Raw genomic sequence first — 17814 nt, 5'->3', positions numbered from 1 at the left:
ATATATTTGTTTGTAAAGGTTTTCAGGTTTATATTTTCATGAGTGTCCCGCAATCGCGCCTTATTCAAGAACTGAGAGCAAAAGACCGACAGAGACTCGCAAACAGGTTTGTTTGTTTAACCATTGTCTGTCGTTGCTTGGCGATTCTGGGACGTGGAGACTCACCCTTTTTTTTCTTCTTGCCACCACTTTCCTTGGCGCCCTCCGTGTGGGCAGCACCGAGGAGCGTAAGGATGATACCAGCTTGCGAGTTGACGCCGACCGCAGTCACGAGAACCTTCCCACTGCCCTCCATCACATGAGTACCAGAGAATAGCATGGGATCTTGATTTTCTCCTTTCTTCACGTGATCTGACTCTCCTGCAAGTCAGTGCCCCGCATTAACAAGTGAGAACTGGCTTAAATTAATTTTTCAGGTATAAGTATGGGCTATATCATAGAGGTACAATACTGATGTGCTTTAAGGTGAATAAAAGGATATATATATATATAGTCACATAGCAAAATATTTACAAATTTTACAAATAAATCCTATGGCTACGTAAGCGCAGAGAAAATAACTGTGACGCACACGTTTATGTTGACCAACGACAAAACCAAAACTTTTCAGTATATATATATATATGTAATTCGTACCTGTAAGAGTGGATTCATCAATTTTGAGATCGTTAGACTGGATGATAATTCCATCCGCGGGCAGCAGGTCTCCGTACTTAACCTGACATATGTCACCAACTACTATCTCTGCAACCCCGATCTGCTTCACCTCACCCCTCCGAATCACGGCGAATGTGTGTTCCTGCTCTATACGATTTTGCAGGCCTCGAAATTGGCGTTCCTTGGTATAATCATTGAATGCTGTGACTAGTACCACAATGACGACAGAGACCAAAATAGCCACTCCTTCTATCCAGCCGGCCTCGGAATCGCCTCCTTCTTCTCCTGGGAGCCCATGATCACCTTCCCCTTCGCCGTGCTCGGGTTCAATAAATGCCAGCACCAGCGATACAAATGCTGCAACCTGTGAAACGATAGCCAAAGAGTTATTGCATTCGCACATAGGAACAGGCAAATACAAATGTGTTTAAAGATCGGATGAAGAACGCACGTACAGATTAAGAACATGCCAGCTATGACAACCAACCCGAATTTCGTGAAAATATGTAAACGTTTAGAATAAGTGACCATTGGCGCTGCACATTTAAAGATTTCACACACGCCTATATTAATAAAGATGATTAATAAAGATGAATAGTAATGATGACTGGTAGCGATTAGTGATACTTACTTGCAAAATAATTAGCGTCATGTCTTGTAAAGCTTCCCATACTAACTGTAAGAATGTCTTAGGCGGTTTTGGTGGAATCGAATTAGCTCCGTAGAAATTTCTACGCCCTTCAAGGTCCCGCTCATCGCCAGTGAGACCGTCCGTCGGTGATGTGTGCAGTTTCCTGAAGACACACATCGTTAGCAAAGGAGAGTTAGTCTCAAGCATTACCACAAGGCTGTCGGTGCTACCAAAAACCAAAGAAAAAGCATTAGATTTGCAGTAGCAACATGAACAAATAGCATGAAGGTAGTTGAACAAGATATTACTGAAGTCCGACAGGCGAGGTAATCATATAAATGACAGATACGCACAGTCACTGTGGAACGATTAGAACCAACTAAGAACGGCTTGCTAACTGAGAAAGGTTACGATAGAGTGTACACATCGTTGGACAACAAACCACCTCGCCCTCTTTCCATAACTATCCCAACATCATGGATACTCTTTGATGTTTATCATATTGACGCCTCCATATGCACGAACTCCGAAAAATCTACTTCAAACAAAAAACAGTACTGACAGTAATTATCAACATTTATGTTTGTTTATAAAAGTTTTGAGGAATAGTGCGATTTTGCGCCACTAAGCAACACACTTCAGTGGAATGATCAAGGACGCTTTAATGTGAGACACCACTATAAAAGTGAGACTTCACCACGCACTCCTAGATAACATGTTGATATAAACAAGGATGAAAAAAATCTTATTTTCAAAGCTATCGCATATTGCTCGTTCAAATGAAAGTCTTGGCTAGGTTTTAATCATAGATGCACTTTCAGATATTAAACTTAACCGTGATACTTTGACTATGAGACATCTATGATTTATAGCGGTACGTGTGTATTTACTTAGTAAACTATATTAATAAAGTCTAGTTACTCACTTGCACAGTTCCTGGACACCTCCGTAGTCGTCCCGTATCCGTTGAATAGCTTCTGCTCCGCGAGTCTCCATCAATTCACGGAGCTGCTGCACCGATACCGTAAACGAAGCCATTTTTACGGTTTGTCGTCGCCCCTTTTCTTGACGCAATAAAATGTGATTTTTTCAACAATTAATGAATGGTTATTACGTCGCTGTATTGTCGTTGCTCTCGTGCTTATTATAAGTTTCTTATCATAATATCACCCTGCAATGGTGGATACGAAAGATCGGTCCTAACAGTTGTTCGCTCGTTGCCAGTTACCAGTGGCGGAGGACAGCGTTACTAAAACTGAAGGGCTTAATTGGTGATGGACGTTTCTTGTTGTTGTCGTCGCCGTCCTCAGTTTGTTACTACTTCCGTTTGTCTCTCATCAAAATCTAAACTCGCACATAAGCTCAGCTTTGCGTTCACGCTTAACACGTACACCACAGGCAAACAGTCAGCCAAACAACAGTCAAATAGACTCTTCAATCCCTTCACTTAGACTCTTCGGTCACGCACAGACGACAGAGAAATACAAAGTTAGACAATTGATCAACAGTGAATTATCGGTCGGCAGAAACCTAGCCGATCAATGAAATGTTATCGAGTAAAAGATCGATGAACAATCATCAACAATCCAGCAGCACGTGACACCACTCGATCATTGGTGGATGATGCCTTTTTTCTTAATCGGTGATTAACGATTAAGTAAAAGCTGTTGAAGATGTTTTCTATAGTTCCTGCAATTGCCGTACACTGCTCGAGCCTCGACTCGATTTCTACAGCCGGCCGTTGTCTTATTTTCAATTAGCTTGGACTTGGACTTGGACTTGGTCTTGTTGTTGTCGCTGCTGCCGCCGTCGTTGTTCCGTATTTTAATAAGACGGGCAACGGCAGACTTAGGACGTGATTACTTTCAGTAAACTACCCACAAGGCGCCAGATCATCAATCATTCAATCAATCAGCCAATCAGTCAGTCAGGCATCAAGCAGAGTCAATCAGCCAACCAGCCAGGCTTCTGCGTTCCGTCCTCGTTAAACAGTCGTCGAACACCGGCGAAAGTGTCTTGAATGAGAATATTAATGGATGTTGTAGTGGGGTTCATCCGATATTGAGTTTTTTTTCGCTGCAGGGCTATCTAGTCGTAGTAACAATGGACACTACTGTAGCAATCTCCGTGTTAACCGTGTGGTTTGAATCTTTTGCTGTTACTCTTATGTAGGGTCAAGTCGCTCACTCCGTTGTTGGCACGCCACCTCCTCTCACGGTGATTTTCGTGCTCAGTTCTTAAGAGTAGCTTGACTACTAAGTAACATATGGTTGTGTTTTTTTGATTTACTGTTGCTGCTGCTTATGTAAGGGATTGTTCTTGTTATCTTTGTTGTTGTTTTTGTCAGTAGTGCTGCTGCTGTTGATGTTGTTCTTGGTATTGTTGTTGTTGTTCTTGTCGTCGTCGTCGTCGTTGCTCTTATCAACAGGTGTTCTATGAGTCGCTGGCCCGGGATGCTGCTGGGCCTGCCCAGGACCTATGAGGCCTGGCGGCAGTTGGTTAGTGGCTCGCCAGATGGCCTGCGGATGTGCTGCTGCTTAGCAAACCCTCCCCACACTGGACAATGTCCCTCACTGCGACCTCGTCGACTGCGACCACCTCTGCTCCGCGACAGCAGTACAACTGCAGCTGTAACCAAGAGGGACAAGCAACGACAACAACAACAACAACAACAACAACAACAACAACAACAAGAAAACAAGTGGCAACAATCGATTGGCGGCGACGGCAGTTTTGGTGTTGTCATTGATGATTGTGGTGGCGGTGGCAGGCCCCAAGCACCACGACGGTCGCCGAATCCCACAAAATCACCAGCGTAAGGGTAAGATAGAGCAGACCGCAAAACAAGCAGAGACACATGAAAAACCCGATAAAAGAGCACATATGTTAGTTTATTGACCCTAGTAGTCGTTTTGATTGGTTTTATATATATATATATATATATAATATTTATATATATAAATTCATATAAAATATGTAAAATTATATATATAAAATTTTATGTAAAAAATAATCAATGCATTAGCAGCGATGAGCGTTTTCTTCAACCCAGTCAACATTACCAAAAAGTACACTAACGTACAAAACTATTATCAAACAAAGCTAACGAAATATTTACATAATATCTTGGTAGTTCAAAAGAGGTATATGATTTCGTTCCCCAAAGTCAGTGTATAGAAAGGAATTGCCCATGTAGCCTCGCATATACTTTCAAATTAACGCTGTAGCTGAGGCATGGTGTTTGTTAACCTTCATAAATTAAAGCTTTTTTCATCCTCCAGAGTTTAAAAGCTTTCATCAATCAGAGAAAAATCAAATCAAAAAGGTAACGAAAGTTAAGTGATCATTCCAATAACTGAGCAGATTAAAAAAAGTATGCATAAAGTCAACAGCAATAATCGAAGAGGCAGACCCAATTTAGGCTCAAGCCTTAACTATGGAAAAAATAGCTACTTCATCCAGCGCCAAACCAATAGGAGACACTTACCACATGAATTAATGTACAATAATACCACAATCGTAATGGTTGATAATAGGAAGAAATTACGACGCTAAGAGTTAACGTAGTAGTCAGAGAAAGTTAGAATTAATTTCTGTAATAAGAAACCAAGCAAAAACAGAACATAAAAGCCAAAGTTAAACTCAAATAGAACAAATTATAGGGAAAAATTAACCAAAGAACAACACTATTATATATAGTAACTATAAGAATGGTATCTATATGTTACGTTATGTTGGCTGAGCATCTATTAACAGAACTTACGTTGCACAGTTCATACTACTCAGTGCGTTCGCAATAGCTGAAGGCGTTGCCGTGCGTTCTCTAATGTTTAAATATAGTTAAATACCAATGTATTTAGGGTTACATTTCTGTGGAGAAAGCCAAGCTGGTGCTAACGCAATATTTTAAGGAAGCAATATTTCGTCACAAAGTACCTATCTCATAAGTCAGTTCCAGCTGGAAACATTGTAAGTTGGCTAATAACCACCGAACGAGCCTATACGAAACACTTACCTGTAGCTCGCGATTGGTGAAGACATTCAGCATCGTGACCAAGCTAGATGCTGCAAAGAAACCACCAGCCAATGTTAGAATTTTAAATGTTACATCTCTGCGTTCATTACATCATACGTAAAGCTAGATCTTCTATCTGATATTAGAAAGCATTCGAGACCTTCCATTGAGAAATAACTGATCTACACTTGTACACGCGTAGACATAGATTTCTCGGCCTTTAAAATAGTAAAAAAATACCTCCTTGGAAGGATATGTGAGAAGACGGAATTAGTTTTACTTAGAGACCATCCTGAGCTGGCCGCTCAAACAGGTTTTCTATTCAAACAAATATTCTAAACAGATGTACTATTGAATATCATTGGCAAACAGGCCCATGACGTATTTGTCGAGAACGCCGGTATTCGCGCTGAACAGCTGCGTTGCAAGCTGAACCGAACATTATTAGCAGCCAAAACATGGCCTAGCTCGTAAAGGAGGCATTTTTACGTCAATCGCGCTAAGTTCTCCATGAGTGTCACTGCTGCTGCTATATTGACCACCCGAGAATAATCTCAGACTGCTCTAATGCCTATCATGCAGGCACAATTTATAGACAAGAATCAAAACGAGTATGGTTTACTCAGTAATGCTTGTTTATGACTAAAACGTTGTTGCTTTTTTGACATCTTCTTTTCAAATACAACCCTGTGTAGTAGTTGTTAGATAGACGAGTAAAGTACGTCAAAAAAAAAATGACAGTACCAGGAAATGTTATTTAAATAGGACACTCTCGCCAAATGAACGACCTGTTTTATGTTTCTAGCAACAATTCGTACCTCAGTTTCAACGATCGTTACGTGAAGCCTACGGTTTCCAACGTTTGAGTTCTGGAATTGACATTCCTAGAAGTACTATAGATTGTCGATCAAATAGCAGCTAGTAGCTAGCAACATTAGGATACTGACGCTGCTATCTCAGTGGACAATTCTCTAATTGATACAATGATATAGGTATATGAATCATTTCAATGCGTTTATTAAAAATAAAATACTGGCTGGCCTATAGGACCGCTGAACAGCGTGCTTTGTTTACTCGAAGCATTTAGAAAGATGTTTAGCAGTTTGCTTCCTAAAAAAATCCACAGCTTACATTGAACGCTAACCTGTTTCGTAGATATATAATCGTCGGAATTGATAAAATCACAGGCCATATAAATAGGGTGCGATTATATCTTTTAGGAAGCTGATCCAAGCAATCATAGAAATGAACCCAAACGCAACTAACTGTTCCTGGAGCACACCGAACCGATGCTAAACCGTGAATTACACGAAAATAATCACTTTTAAACCGTAAAATAAAGCGCATCCATGTGAAATATGGCTGGCTGAGTAAGCAATGTAACGAGTGCACGTTGGACAGCGTAACCTGATTTCCTATTTACATCTTTTCTAAGAATTGACCCATTTAAGCACGTACTTGTCTGTTGAGAGCTGAATACAATTACGTAAATGTGAGAGACGGCCGGAAACATTCGTGTTATACAGCTCCATGGAGGCTATGTCCCATAAGGAACGGCACGTATTCGTGATAGGCACTTCGATTTTTCCTTACTTGATGCAAATGTCATTCTTTTTGCACTTGAATGTACTTCTTCATTCTACATTCAAGAATATGTCTGCATTGAGTATTAATAGGTGTGGGTACTAATGCTCGGTAACTCAGCAAGTAAACATAGAACTTCAAATCATCAAGAGGAACTTCCTTTTAACCACATGAGTGTTCTAAAACATCTTTTAGAATCTAATAATATTCTATATAGTCAGTTTGTTGAACGACTCACAGCGAACACAGATATTGCAGTAATCGCATTCAATTAATGAATAAATCGTTCCGCGTCCTACCTAATGCATAATGTGAAGAGCCAATCTAACATTCGTATCTTTTTGCTTTATGCTTGTTAGCTTCTCGATCAAAGGCTAACAGCATTGCAGCGGCGGAATCGTGCAACAGGGGAAATCTTATGCTGTGTCACGTATAGCCATCCACGCGAACAGTTGACCCAAGCTCTGTAGGATATCACACGAGTAGATTGTACGCGTGATCGAGTTTTTCGTATCGTATTACGAAAGCATCGGTTCGCTAAATTAAGATTTCTTGAGAGTTTCTAACTCTTAATACATTTTACCTGCTCTACGACGGACGTACTTATACACAAAAATAAGTGGTTTGTTGTTCCAAGGCATTTCACATTGAACTTGATATTCCTGCTAGAATTTTTCACACCAAATTAGGATCAACAATATCTTCTCGTCAATGCCATATGGACACAATTACAGATCACGAATCAACTTCTCTATGGTAGATACTTCAGCATTTTTCGTATTAACTGTGAACATCTGTCTTTGCATATTAAACACTAGGCCGTGATGACTCCATGTGAGATTAAAAGCCATATGGGCATTTGCCGCGCGCAGTGCGTTCGTTTGTGTCAAAACACTCCGCCCTTTCCCCTCACTGCCGCCCTTCATTATTTCGAACGGAGCGCGCGAGCATCTAAGTTCACAGGCCACCTATAATTCACTCCTTCCTGTTCGAAAAAAAGGATTGCCACGCTTTTATTATGCAAAGTGATTGGCTTGGCTGCTTGCAAGGAAAAGATATATACAAGCAAAGGTACTCACAGGGGTGATCGTTGAACAAGGTGAGATGGTGGTACGTGGCTCGAGGCTGTAAGGATCGCTGCATGCGGGACACCTGCAAGTAGAAGAAAACACATCAAAGTAATACTAGGATATCGTGTTATAGGATAGGAATTTCGTAGATCAAAGCCTAGCGCAACATACAAAATATGATTCGAACTCATTACTGATCTCTTAAATTCAGTGGTTAAAATAAAATAACACCATTTCGTCTATCACATCGCTTGCGTTTTTATTCCTCACTACGTGTTTTGACGGCAGATCAGAGCACCAGTAGTCTACCGGCCATTTTTAAACCCTATTCATTACCCGAACCAGTCCTTTTCTCTAGGCGACTATTTTGCATTCATATATTGCGATCATTTCACATTTTCGTTCCCCTTGGCTGTCTTTCGAGCCATAGTCATACATACTTCCATGTGGAAATCAGACGCGGGATCAGTCGTACGCCTCTGGCAGATAAATTGCCACGAGTGCAGAGGAAGTAGGTGAAAGGAGCTGAATGATTCATACCGGCCGACCAGCACCGATCACCAGAACAATATGGCCAAGAAAAACAGTGAGAAGCGGCCGTGTTACTTCAGTAATCTACTTCCTTTTCTCCCCTAAAAGATTTCTAATTCTTAGCCATCCGCGTTTTCTCGCTCGCTTCGATTGTTGGTCAGCTGTCAACAGTGTAGTGAGATGTATATGAATATACACATCTAGCTAGACAATCTATGAAAAAGGCCATTGATTTTAGGTTCGAAAACGCGGACCCGAGCATGCACTCGACTTAGCTACCTGACCGATGACCGATCAGCCGAGCTGCGACAATAACTCCAATCAACGCTAAACGGTCATCATTGAGGCGTCGTCTGTTGTTCACCTTTGCGCTTGTGTATATACATCGAACTCGATCGGTCGTGTTAATGCCGCTAAGGTTTTTCTACCGCGCTGTTCATCGTTGCAGCCGCTGAATGTTCGTCTCTGGCAAACGACAGACAGAGAATGTTTATTATTTAGATTCTTCGATAGAAAGAAATAGAAACGAACGACACCAGCGCTCATCATCGGCACGGTGACGTCCGGCTAACAGTAGCGATTCATCATCATCATCATCATCACAGTAAAACCGCATTCGATCTACGTGACGCACTCGCTGATGGACTCCGCCGTTTACGTGACATAGTGTAGTATAGTCGTATAGTAGTACAAGTAACAACAACAACATATGGCATAGCTTTAAGTAGCGTCTTCACAACAAAGGCTATGGTCTGACAATACCCGAGTGGCATGCCAACATGGATTGCCAAAACATGCGGGTACTAAGCACACACACACACACACACACACACACACGATGGCGCAACTCGTTATAGTCGGTTCATTACAGAGTCACGCTTTTTTGAATGAGAATTCCGTCATGGAACAAATTTAAGATAAGCACCTTACCAGCTTGCTTGATCTCCATATCCTTCCGGTGCTAAGGAGATGATTAAGCTAGCCGATGCTATACCACTAGACGAAAGCGTCATTGTTGTCGCCACTGTTGCCGCCATCGAACGACGCGATGACAACCATGTACATCGTAAATTTTTATACACATATACACAGCAAGAATCGGTGGGTCAGTGCGGGCACTTCTGTCGATAGTGGTGATCATGACGCTAATGATGATGATGATAATGACGACGTTGGCCGTCAGTGGAGATGATGGCTGACGATGACGGTGGCAGCGCCGACACAAATGCGACGTATTTGGTGAACTTCTCGGCGGCGGCGGCGGCAGTACCAATCGCTAAGTGACAGGAACGAAGAGTTAAAAGCAAGAAGCCACGGTCACGGAGACGGGCATCGCGGTCAACGACGCTACGTGTTACCAATGGCATTGACACATTAATCATAGAACCACGTCATCACCGTCGCCGCCGCCGCCGCCGCCGCCGCCATGTTCAACAATTCAATTTGTATAAAGGCAAGAGGTACAGAGGCAGGACGATTGTCACAGCAACTGCTTAGTCGCCCTATTTATCAAGAGTTCGATTATTGCGGCTTAAGGTGAAGATTTGGTTTTTACGAAAACAGACTGCATATCTAATCTCAATAGCAAAATCTGAAGGAGTAAAATGATACGTATTCACTAGTTGCTTTTTTTTTTTTTCTAAGAAAATTATTTTGCGTTACACGTTTCGCCAGGTGCCAATACCTCAAATGGGTTTGAGGTGCGATTAAGATTTGTACGATATTGCAAAGTTTGAAAAAAATAGCGAACGCTCTCTAGAGTATGACGACACAATTTACCACCTTCCCTTCTCAGTGATCTTTAGGCGCCGATCAAGACCGTAAATGAACAACACGTCACCGCTCTGTGACGTGCTTTTTTCGCAACAAACTCATTATTATATGTCAGTTGTTTCAGCGCGCCTTTTGTGGAACACAGGAGCCTCTAGTGTCGCAAAATCGGCTCGTTACACTTCAACATATTGCAACACATACGTGTGTAAGAGAATTAATTAAAGAAATCTACAGTTTTAAAGTATGCTCATAATGTATGACGTTACTGTTTGTTTTTTTTTTCGTCGCTTCAGGAGTTTATCATCAACTTAGCTGTCCCCGTTTGGCTTGTGTTAGTATCGATTCTTCAATACCACCACGTTTTTAGTTGTAATGTCGTTCTCTATAATGCAGCTTCTTTTTCTCAGTGAGAACGTGATAAGGAACACTGAAAAATGAAGCTCCACAGGTTTTCTGGCCTATACGCCTCAGCGAAGCCTAACTCTCAGCATTCTCTCGTACCATGGTCGCTAAAAGGATCGAGCACTGTCCCAGTGTTAGGTGAGCAGGCTTCCATAAACGAATCGGCGGTAAAATAACAAGGTGACGAAATAATCATACTGAATAATTTATACTGGCACATTGACGACATATGATAATATTATATAGCGACGAGCCAGTTGCGCGATAAATGCAAAATTGTTCGAAATAAAGCGATACGCTTAAAGGCATTTTGCTCCTATCTTTTGCATATGGGGTGTTACACTTAGTTATTTAAACCCTGCTAGTTCTTCACCGATTTTGGCTGATACAACCGAAAAGATTGACAGAATTCTCTATCAAAGTCCAGAATTTTTCTTATGAGTTGTTTTTAAGACTGTATCTCAGCAACGACAGATAGTTTAACGACAGATACTTTTCTTGCATGTGCTAAAAATGTCATTTTTGTCAGTCATGTTTATTCAATATAACTACTCTTCATCACAATCCGTCTTCAATTCCGAGCCTGAGCCACCCGCTAGTAACTAAATATTTATTATTTAAACCTCAAATAACTTTATAAATATAACAGTGCGTCGGTCAAATATATCGTACAAAAAAAAAAAAAATACAGAAATGAAATTTTGGACTGATAACAGGTCAAAGATCCGAAAAATGCACAAGCTCAGAATGGCCAAAAAGACTAATAAGTGCAAAAAGGCCAAATCGGTTAACCGTTGACACTTTCCTTGATGTCCCAAATGGCAGGTAATATTCTCCTACCTAAAGCTGCCTTTAATCTCCGTATCAAAAATAGATTTTTGGGTTTATTTGATAATTTCGTTAGCTTTTTGAGTTCAATACTCGAAGCTCTCTAGATCTGCTGCGTGGAAGTCTACCTCGGATTTTTCAGAAGCCGCCTATATATAACGTCACCCGAACAGACGTCTAGACGAAACGTAAGACGTCTGTTCGGGTAAAAAAGAAGGTTTTTAATCTAGTTGGCGTTTCGCCTGGCGCAAAAGGACAGGAAGATAGCTGGTCCTTGTTTAAACTGCGGAAATAGCATACTATTTCCCGCCATGATGAAATTGTTGTTTTGTTTTAGAAAGAACTGATTTTCATCTGTTGTAAAGAATAATGGATAAATGGGTTCCCAGTCAGACAGGTCACTATGTGTATGCACATGGATACTAAGATGTTAGTGTTATCTCCACGACTTGACCTTGTATATTACGTTTGACAGCGTCAACATCAAATGAGGTCAGAGGACAGCACCTCAAAAAATCAGTACAAGTAGACATGCTATATGAACGAACTCATGTCATCTGCTATATATTGGCCAGTGGGATGAACGAAATTCTACAATTAACAGCTCTATACAATGTTCATACATGCCTCTTATCTCCGATTTTAGATCAACTAGCGTCCTAGTTTGGAGACTGCTTTTAAAATGTGGCCAAGCAACGATTTCTGTAATAAGCCGAAACAACGCGCGACCGTCGCGGACCGGTCCTGTCCGTTTTTGTCTCAACGAACAACATATTATATAATAGTTTAGAATTTTAGCCAGGTCAACTCACTCGGCGGCATAATTTCAGTGCATGCCCTATACCATAAATATATCGTCATGTGAATTTTGACTACGGCATGAACATGCCTATGACGTAATCGATATTTGCTCCGCTATAGCGTGATTATTGTGATGTTGCTTCTTGCTATGATTTAAGAGTGAGCTAGTGCGTTACCTTGTCTCTATCGTCAGTCATCAGCTGAACCGAACATAAATAAGGCATACGCAAAGGACGATTAGATATACTAGTGTGATACAAATGGCGTAGCTTTTTGTGTACAATACAGACTGAACGTAATCAACTTAATATGCTTTAAACTAAAGGGATACAAATAGGTATGCAGTTATCTCAAAGGAACTGTAGTTACGTGGCAATGTTCGTTCAGGTTTTAGTTACTAATGAGGCATTTAATGAGTCCTCTGAGGAATAGCTTTATTTTACACTAAGTCGATCAAATACATTTAGATTATACTGCAGTAAACCTCAAAATGTTCATCAAAATGCAGTGAAGCTTTTTTGGGATATTTCTTCACTATGGTCCAACTCATAGTCGAGCGAGCCATATGGTTTTAAAGGACAATGTTAAGCACAATCCCTCCAATATTGTCACCATCAATGAGAATAATTGGAACAGTATGAGTAGAATGTCGTTAGCAGTGAATGCGTAGCTGAGTAACGATATCACAGGCTAGAAGGTGCGATAACGAGCCACTCACGTACAAAATGATTCCCTGTACTTGTATAACAATTTGTAATGAAAAAAAACTCAAACTTCAACTTCTGACTCATACCTTTCAGGTCTGTCAATAGCCGGTATAGGGTACGCTTTAGTAACACACGTATTACAAGCTCTAGCCGGCGTTTCGCATCTGCGGTGGTCAGCCTTAAGCGCGTCGCTCGCCATTCAGTCGATGTTTATACATCGGCTCTTTTTGCTCAATCTCTCTTCCTCTCTCACACTGGACGATCCCTTTTTGATCCTCTACTAGATGCTAGAAGTTGATGTATATATATACATATATTCATTCGTGGCAGTTATAAATCGCAAATGCCGCCGCGGCATTTGCAGCCGAGCGTGTGCGCTGGCGCCTTTTTTCAAAATAGCAGATGGCGACAGAAGGTTCATTCCGGAGCGACTCAGACGCTATACCAGACTCACGGCCAGCGGGTTATCTTTGATATTGCGAGAGTCCTCTTTCACTTGATTCTCTTTGCGGGGAAGTAGGAAGCTGGCTGCTGCCGGAATAGCTGAAAGTTGGGATTCACACATTTTTTTCTTTCTACCTTCGCTTACTCGCGAGGTTTCTTGTGAGTCGTTCCCTATTCTCGTCTCCACTAATAGCGGATATGTCCACCGTCCATCTACGATAAGCAATATGAACAGTGTTTCACAATGGGAGCCTCCTAAGGCCAACCTTCTACGTTATTCTACTTTACCAGTCAATAGGAAGGGATATCAGTTATTCCCACTAAGGAGATTCTCAAGGTCGCAGACAGGGGGCGCTAATGGCGTTCTGCAGCAAGAGAAAACGAAGGAACCTCGGAGACCCTGGCATCTATCTTTTAACGGAGAACCGACCTCGCAGAGGCTTATCGATTACGCCGAGGGATGAGGATGGCTCTGACGGCTAAACTCAACAACGTTAGCCTGTAGCCTCGTGCAGCTCAAAAAAAGTCAATGCCAACAGTCTAGCGAACCAACGACGAGAGAGCGAGACGGCGAAACAGCGGCCAGCCAGAGCTTTAACCGCTTACCCATCTACCTTTGTATTCTCCCAACAGTGCACTCCCTAACCCTCAACAAAGAAATTTAGGATGAGACTAGCGCGAAACCAAATACATAAGAATCGTTTTAACATCGCTAGAGCTAGGAACTTGCCGCATGTAGTTCGTTAAAACCTAGCGTTGGGATTATTGCACGCAACACGTGGTAGATGGCTAATGAGTACACAAATTTCATAGCTATATGTAATATACGTACATATTATGTTGGAGCACAAGGGGCGACTTCTCTTATTTACTATTGGGTCTCTTTTTCTAATTATTTCCTGCTGCGTTTTGCAGGCTTTTGTTGGGAGGCTGTTTCGTTACTTTACCAGCTCGCCCCGTCTGTGTCATCGTTTTGTCACACGATCTCTCCCTAAGCGTAGCCCCCAAAGTTGGGCATGTCGAGTGAGTACAAACAACATTTTTAACACCTGCGTTATTTCACATGTTTTTTCCAAGACTAAAGTTGTGAAGAAACTTTTGATAATTATTCCGTGTGCAGTGAGAGCTCTGTGGCTGAAAGAGAAGCTTATATAGTAACTATTTTCTTTCGTAAGCGCTTAGGGCGATTTTTGACAAGTTAGTCGAGCGTAATGTGCTGCTTAAACTAAAGGTGCCATTTTTTGAACTGAGCAAACAACTTCTAAGTAGTACTCTTAGCCATAAAGTCTCTGTCGTACGAATTGCCCGCCGCTGACCCAGCTTCATTCGGTAGCCCTTTAATCTTCATAAGAGATAAATAGAAAAAGTCAGAAAAATCAATATAATTGGCCTGTAGAGCAAAAAACAGCTTTTTAATGATACATATCATTCATCAGGGAATGAAAAGGGAATAACAATAATAAAAGGAAGCAGCAAATACAGAGATTACTTAAGCTACTTAATCTAATGTATAGAGCTACGAGCGCATTTATTTTAAGAAATAATGCTCCATGGCGACTCCTATGGGCATGATTCGGTGTGGCCATGATAACAGACGAATTACATTGACGGATTCTCGCCCTCTTACAGTCACATTTTCTAGTACGGACGTTGCACCGTGACCAGCCCCGGCTGCTGGAATCGGAAAACTTGAGCGTATAAGTGTTTCGATTACGATACCGAAAAAAAATGTGTCGCGTTGTCGTGGGACTACACATGTATCATCAACTGCGTCGCATGTTGCTACAAAGTATATTAGTTGAAAATCGCACCTGGTTATGGGCAAGATCGCTGTAGAAAAACGCTGGACATATGTTTTGAGCTTACATCAACAGCTCACACTACCTGCTTGGGGTACCGCTAGTGCGTTGCAAGAAAGTTATAGCAAGCCCACCAGATGGCGGACGTGAACTGCGAATCGAGCGCGTCGAGTGATCGTTCGACGTAACTAGGGATCTCACCCTTGCCCTAGGCTAGAATCGCATCGTCCTTTACAATCTTTGTCGTTCTGTCTCGAGCGTCTATATAATGAAGGCTTCCGTTGCCAGCATAAGCCATGATAACGATACCATTCGATGACGCCGTCTTTCTTTCCGGGGGCACCAATCTTGCCTAAGCAGGGTATCACGCCTAACTGCTTGCAACCGCGCGAAGCTATGTTACGTAGCGTAGTCGCGGTGGAACGATTGAAGCGCCTGTCTAGTAATTGCCTGCCTTGCTTTTTCTCTGAGCGGAAAAGGAGACCCGGTTGGCCGCTATGGACTACGCATTTCGTTTCTAAGTCATGTTGAGCAGACTCTTCGCAATGATAACCTACTTCATTTTGCACTATAGCATCCATCGTACTCGGAAAGGCAGCTTCACGGTTGCTTGTATCCGAGCGCAGTATATATCTGCATCGCAACTGGACTCTTTTAGAACTATGTAATAGTTTTTGGTTGTGCAGAGGCCAATCATATTGTCTTACGCCATTCGCAGCACCGTGTAGCTCACATAATTGTCACAGCAAAGCAGACCAGCTTACGGCGTTATGGCAATACTGCCCAATCTTCTGCCTTGGCGTACGAGACACTACCTGTACCAGGATCGCTAACTTTGGCCCTTCTAACAAGCCTTGGAGATAAACTACGGGATAGTTGTTTGATGGTTTTGGAAGGACAATGGCTCTTTTGCATCGTACAATCGCTTTGCTGGCTAGAATCGCTGCTAACCCCCCGGTTGCATTGACGATCACATTTTATAACTGAGAAATTAAAGAAGCTTTACCAAAAACTATGGTATAGGCGAAAAACACCCACACCATGCGTATGGAACTCAGCGTTTTTTTCTCAAATTTCACAGCGTATATAGTCGGCTGTCAGCAGACTTTAAAGGTCATTGTAGAAAACTGCTATAAAGTGCTTCTAAGAAATGCAATAACAGATCTGATTGACAAAAGCACGCCTACTGGTTCGTACGCAGATACACACATTAAGCACTTAACGCTAAAAAGTGCTCCCTAGTTGTTGTACTATCGCTTTTTAGTCACATTAGATTTTCCACTAGTAAGAAAAAAAACATGTGTATTTTTGCATTACATATAGTTGATGTTGGGGAACAGCCTCATGTTGTGGTGTTGCATTCGCTTATCATCCGTGCCGTTGACGCTTGCCAGTGGATGCCCTACAATCGTCACCGAATCGAGTGGGAACGTCGACCATCGAGGTAACGATTTAGGCAATAAGAAGGAACGTGGGGTCGGCTAGTTACACGATGCGCTAATATTGGGCCCGTCAACTCAGTGTCCTCCCGTCAGCCAAAAAAAAAGCTGTAAATGGGAAAGGCTTTAGCTAGCTTAGTGCGAAGACTAAGCGGTAGTGGCGATCTAATATAAATAACATACATGGTCGTCGCAGGTGGCGTGTTTGCGACTTTTCGCAGTCAGGTTTGAGTACCGCTTCTCTAGCCGGGCCATTGATTAAGCCACTGGCGCAGACAGCAGGCTATAGCCGCCAAGAGCAAACAGTAACGCTCGCGCTAAGATGCCAAAGCCTTCAGCGAAATTCTACCACCCATCAGTTCAACATAGCGCTACAGATGTAGAGGAACTATGGCGACCTACGTATTGTTTGCTAGATAGTCAGACGCAGTACTACATCGTGCTAGATATAGCCAAAAAGACAACCTTGGTGAAATATTCCACGCAACTTGAAGCTAGCGTCAAGATCAATGCAGCCGGTATAAGCGTAAACGGACCTAGTGTTAGTTCTGTCTTGCGTCGGCAAAGGCGACGGTCTGTCAGTTAACGCGTGGCCTACCTAGCTATTTACGTGCATTAGTATGTTCTCTAGCCCGTCCCTTACGCTTATTCGTCCACACATTGTCGACATAGGACTACTCTCGTGGAATGGCAGATTGCAAGAGGCTAAGGCATCCTGTACAAGGGGGGCGAACTAAAAAACGAACGATGGGGGAGCGAAGAAGACTGAGGCTGGATTACAGGAGATAGAACACAATGCGCGCCGACGCCTATGACAGTGGTTGAGGCAGTACAGTTATGCTTAGCTTAATGAGCTCTGTCTATCTCTGGCTGGTATTTTCCATGCTCGGCTGTAACCTGCTGTTTATTACGGATCTAGCTCACTCTGAGGTATTAGGATCGTCGGTCGTGTTGTACAGGTGGTTTACCAAGATACAAGGCGAAGGTGGGGCAAATGGGAAGCTTGGTCTTGTGGTGCGTGCTTGCTCTCCTTTGCGCGAGGAATGAGAGGGCAGTCACGCTTTGGTTCGGTAAGGACCCCGTGCCCCGTGTGTGAGAAGAGACGAAAATGTAGTCAGGGGTAGGCACCCCTT

The 17814-nt window shown here is 42.3% G+C and overlaps 1 protein-coding gene and 1 long non-coding RNA gene across 18 annotated transcripts in view; both read right to left on the bottom strand.

Moving 5' to 3' along the window:
- Positions 1–3778, bottom strand: part of PMCA (plasma membrane calcium-transporting ATPase 3) — a 107683-nt gene extending 103905 nt beyond the window's left edge. For 5 of the 9 annotated variants that reach the window (XR_015324536.1, XM_022797251.2, XM_022797256.2 and 2 more), the window contains exons 1-4: positions 2214–3774; positions 1289–1451; positions 637–1021; positions 166–360 (exon numbers count right to left, since the gene is read on the bottom strand). Coding sequence is in view for 8 of the 9 variants with exons in the window: in XM_022797251.2 (XP_022652986.1) it covers positions 166–360; positions 637–1021; positions 1289–1451; positions 2214–2326 (856 nt within the window). In the remaining variant the exon portion in view is untranslated. Of the gene's footprint in view, positions 1–165; positions 361–636; positions 1022–1288; positions 1452–2213 lie in introns of all 9 variants that reach the window. The other 4 variants (XM_022797248.2, XM_022797249.2, XM_086984685.1 and 1 more) reach the window with 4 other exon arrangements.
- Positions 3776–17814, bottom strand: part of LOC147756412 (uncharacterized) — a 39862-nt gene continuing 25823 nt past the window's right edge. Inside the window, exons 1-5 of one of the 9 annotated variants that reach the window (XR_015324556.1) lie at positions 8398–8783; positions 7967–8039; positions 5304–5353; positions 4776–4881; positions 3776–3916 (exon numbers count right to left, since the gene is read on the bottom strand). This is a non-coding gene — a long non-coding RNA (uncharacterized LOC147756412). The other 8 variants (XR_015324553.1, XR_015324554.1, XR_015324552.1 and 5 more) reach the window with 8 other exon arrangements.

The sequence above is a fragment of the Varroa destructor genome, unplaced genomic scaffold, assembly GCF_002443255.2.
Source record: "Varroa destructor unplaced genomic scaffold, Vdes_3.0 BEIS01000003.1, whole genome shotgun sequence".
In the NCBI taxonomy this organism is placed as follows: domain Eukaryota; kingdom Metazoa; phylum Arthropoda; class Arachnida; order Mesostigmata; family Varroidae; genus Varroa; species Varroa destructor.
This window is presented reverse-complemented; position numbering and strand designations above follow the sequence as displayed.